Below are 3,399 nucleotides of genomic sequence, written 5' to 3' on the forward strand. Positions count from 1 at the left end.
TCACATATTATGAAAGAATGAATATCTCATGATTTTGAGCATAGCTTTGATGTGTTTGGTTGATTAATGATAGGTGAAGAAAGCTTGGAGAAAGGTTGATGCAAGAAGGAATGGCTAGGAGGAAGAGAGAACAAAAAGTTTGAGAAAAGTTTGCCTCAAACTTTAGCTCAAACTTTTGGATTAATTGAAAATGAACCAGGAAGCAAAAAGCTGGACCAAAAGTTAGCCCCTAACTTTTTGGCTAACTTTTGGGCAAAAGTTGGAGCAAAAGTTAGCCCCTAACTTTTTGGCTAACTTTTGGGCAAAAGCTGGAGCAAAAGTTAGCCCCTAACTTTTTGGCTAACTTTTGGCATGAAAAACACCCCCTGAATGAGCAAAAGTTTGCGCCAACGTTAGCCCCTAACTTTTTGGCTAACGTTGGCACATGAAAAACACTCCCTGGGCTAGCAAAAGTTTGCGCCAACGTTAGCCCCTAACTTTTTGGCTAACGTTGGCGCCATGAATAAGCAAGGGGAGGCCAACGTTGGAGCAAAAGTTAGACCCCTAACTTTTGCCCCAACGTTGGTATCAGCAAGGAAGGGTGCTGATGTGAAAAGTTGGAGCAAAAGTTAGCCCCTAACTTTTACTCCAACTTTTACTCAAGCTTTCATGATTCCAACCCGGTTCAATTCGGTTCTTCCCCAAACTCCAAGAGCAATCAACCAAGGCCTCTCTCAACCCAATTCCATCAAGAGCAAAGGCCCAATTGAAGGCTTGAAGACCATTTGAAGAAAGTGTATAAATAGCATAGGATTTAAGTTTTTAAGGGGAGCTTCCTTTTTAGTTTTTCAGAATAGCTTTCTTTTGAGTTTTGCTGAGAGCTCACTTTTATTTTTCTTAGCATTGTTGTTTAATTGAAGAGAATTTGGGAGGAGAATTGATCTCTCTTCTTCCTTGTTCTTGCCCAGCACTCTTTACTTTTCTTGTCTTGGATTTTGGGTGGAGAATTGAAGAAATTCTATTTCAATCTCACCTTGGAATCTTGTTTAATTTTCTGCTTAATTGAATTTCAGTTTCGGTTACTTGCTTCTTCATCTACTTTCTTTGAAATCTCCTTTGCAATTGTTCTTGTTGGATCTAGGAAGGCATTGAGATCTAGGCTTGGTTTTCTAGTCTCTTGGGTCCTGAGATCTGAATTCCAATTTTACATCCTCTGTTTACTGCTTTCATGCTCATTTTACTTTTCTGTTTTAGATCCGATTCAATCCAAGTCTTCTTCTATTTCTCTGCTTGTTGCAATTTTACATTTCCTTGTTTAATTTCTGCAAATCCAACTCCCCATTCCCTTTACAATTCAAGCCATTTACATTTCTTGCACTTTAAGATTTTACAATTTACATTTCTTGCGTTCTAAGTTTCTGCCATTTAATTTCTTGTTCTTTAAGATTCAGCACTTTAATTCCTGTTCTCTTTAATTTCATGCCAATTACCCATTCCCTTTACTTTCTATGCAATTTAAATTCGGTTTAATTACTCTGTTGGTCCCTATAGTTTTGCGAAATTTTCAATTAAGTCCCTATACTTTTTTTCCTTTTAATTGGGTCCCTGCACCAAATTTTTTTTTTCAATTAGGTCCTTACCGTAACAAAACCGTTTGATTTAACGGAATATTCCATTCCTAAATTGAATATTCCCTCAATTTTTCTAAATTCATAAATTGTGTCTCCTTTTTTATTTTGAGAAAGACAAAATTAACCCTTTATCTTCTTCCACCTTTCCGTCTTCCTCCTCTGCTCCTGCTTCTCTCTCTCACCTTCATTTCTCCCACCTCCACCGCACCCCCTCCTTCCACTCCAATTCCACCCCTGACCACCTTTCCTTCTACCTCCCAAACTCGATTCAACACCGTCACATTCAGCTTCTTTACCTTCCCAGATCTGTTGCGTTGATCAAACAGGAGCATCGTTGAATCCTTGTTCCACCACCCTTCACCTGCAGCTCATACTTGATCACATGCTTCTCTAAGAAACTGTCCTCATCAGGCAACAGCAAAGTGGACAAGCTCAACTTCCTCTTAATCAATCCCTTCATCAACAAAACCTTAGCAACAGAGCACCTAGGTTTAATCCTCTTCTCCAAGCTGAAAAACAACACAACTGGGCACCTAACAATCATCCCTGAAGTCCAACCCATCTTATTCACCAAGTAATCCATTGTCTTCATTATCTTATCCTCTGAAAGTATCATACAAAGTGGGTGCTTCTTGAATGCCATAAGGATGTCATCATCTGACCAACCCCACCTCTTATAAACCTCGTAACAGCGGTTATATATGGATTTGTTACCCTCACCTGAGAGCACATGAATGGCCAACACAAATGTTGTCTTTTTTGGATTAAATCCCATTTCTTTAATCTCCTTAGAAAGCTTTGCAAAGTTTTCCTTTTTCTTCATCAATGCCTCTGGGAAATGAGTAAGCAACAGCATAACACATGATTCAGGAACATCCATCTCTTTTAGGAGATTGAGGTTTGGTACGAGGTTCTTCTTGTGATCCTCGAGGAAGACCCAAGATGTGCGCTTCAATGAAGCTGCAACCTTTTCATCAGAAATCAACACACTCTTGAGAAAATTGTAAGAGGGTATGATCTGTTTCTCCAAGCTCCGGGTCAAAAGGGTTGGGTCAGCGGTTAGGGTTCTTGCGAGGTTGGTATTGGAAATCCCAATGGAGAGGAAAAATTGAAACTTTGGCAAGAGGATATCTGGGTTTACTAAGAGGAGCAATGGGCGTTTTCTGATGAGGTTTGAAATCTGGGTATCTGTGAAACCATGCTCCCTGAGAAGGGTGAGAATTGAGTCTGGTCTTTCAGCAGAAGGAAGGTGAAGATTTTGGGAAGTAAGAGCAGTAGTGTCTGGAGAGAGACCACATGAGTCAATCAGGTATGAGATTGTGAAGTTGGGGTGGTGAGATTGGACTATGCTGTAGCGGGAGATCATTGGTTTAGGGAGTGATAATGATGATGATGGTATCTGGAAGTGGATTGTGGGATGAAATGTGTCATAGTACAACCTAGGCACATGGAATTGGATTGCTTTCATGATATTCACTAGTCAGTGGATAAGAGTCTTAGAATGGAAGTGGGAAGTGTGAAGTGATAGCAAATTATGTTGTATGACCATTTCTGCCATGAAAGAAGAGAGCTTGTTGGTAGAAGAAGGGTGGAGACAGAAAAAGAGGGCGAGAAGATGATGGAGGTGAGGGTGAAAGAAAGAAGAGAAGGGGTGAGGGTAAATTAGTAAATTTATATTTTATAAACGTTTTTTTAACTTTTACCGTTAATAAGGACTTAATTAAAAAATTTAATATGGTATAGGGACTCAATTAAAAGGAAAAAAAGTATAGGGACCTAATTGAAAATT

The 3,399-nt window shown here is 39.4% G+C and overlaps 1 protein-coding gene across 1 annotated transcript; it reads right to left on the reverse strand.

Annotated features, from left to right (window-relative positions):
- Positions 1 to 1,902: 1,902 nt before the first annotated feature.
- LOC110262902 (uncharacterized) lies at positions 1,903 to 3,078 on the reverse strand. The gene has a single exon (XM_021103515.2). It carries the CDS (start codon positions 3,076 to 3,078, stop codon positions 1,903 to 1,905), a length of 1,176 nt encoding a protein of 391 aa, XP_020959174.2.
- Between the last annotated feature and the right edge of the window lie 321 nt (positions 3,079 to 3,399).

This window comes from Arachis ipaensis, chromosome B5 (assembly GCF_059453495.1).
Source record: "Arachis ipaensis isolate K30076 ecotype BB chromosome B5, ASM5945349v1, whole genome shotgun sequence".
In the NCBI taxonomy this organism is placed as follows: Eukaryota; Viridiplantae; Streptophyta; class Magnoliopsida; order Fabales; family Fabaceae; genus Arachis; species Arachis ipaensis.

Excerpts from the sequence above, each read along its gene's own strand:
- LOC110262902 (XM_021103515.2), bottom strand. The coding sequence starts at position 3,078 with ATGAAAGCAATCCAATTCCATGTGCCTAGGTTGTACTATGACACATTT.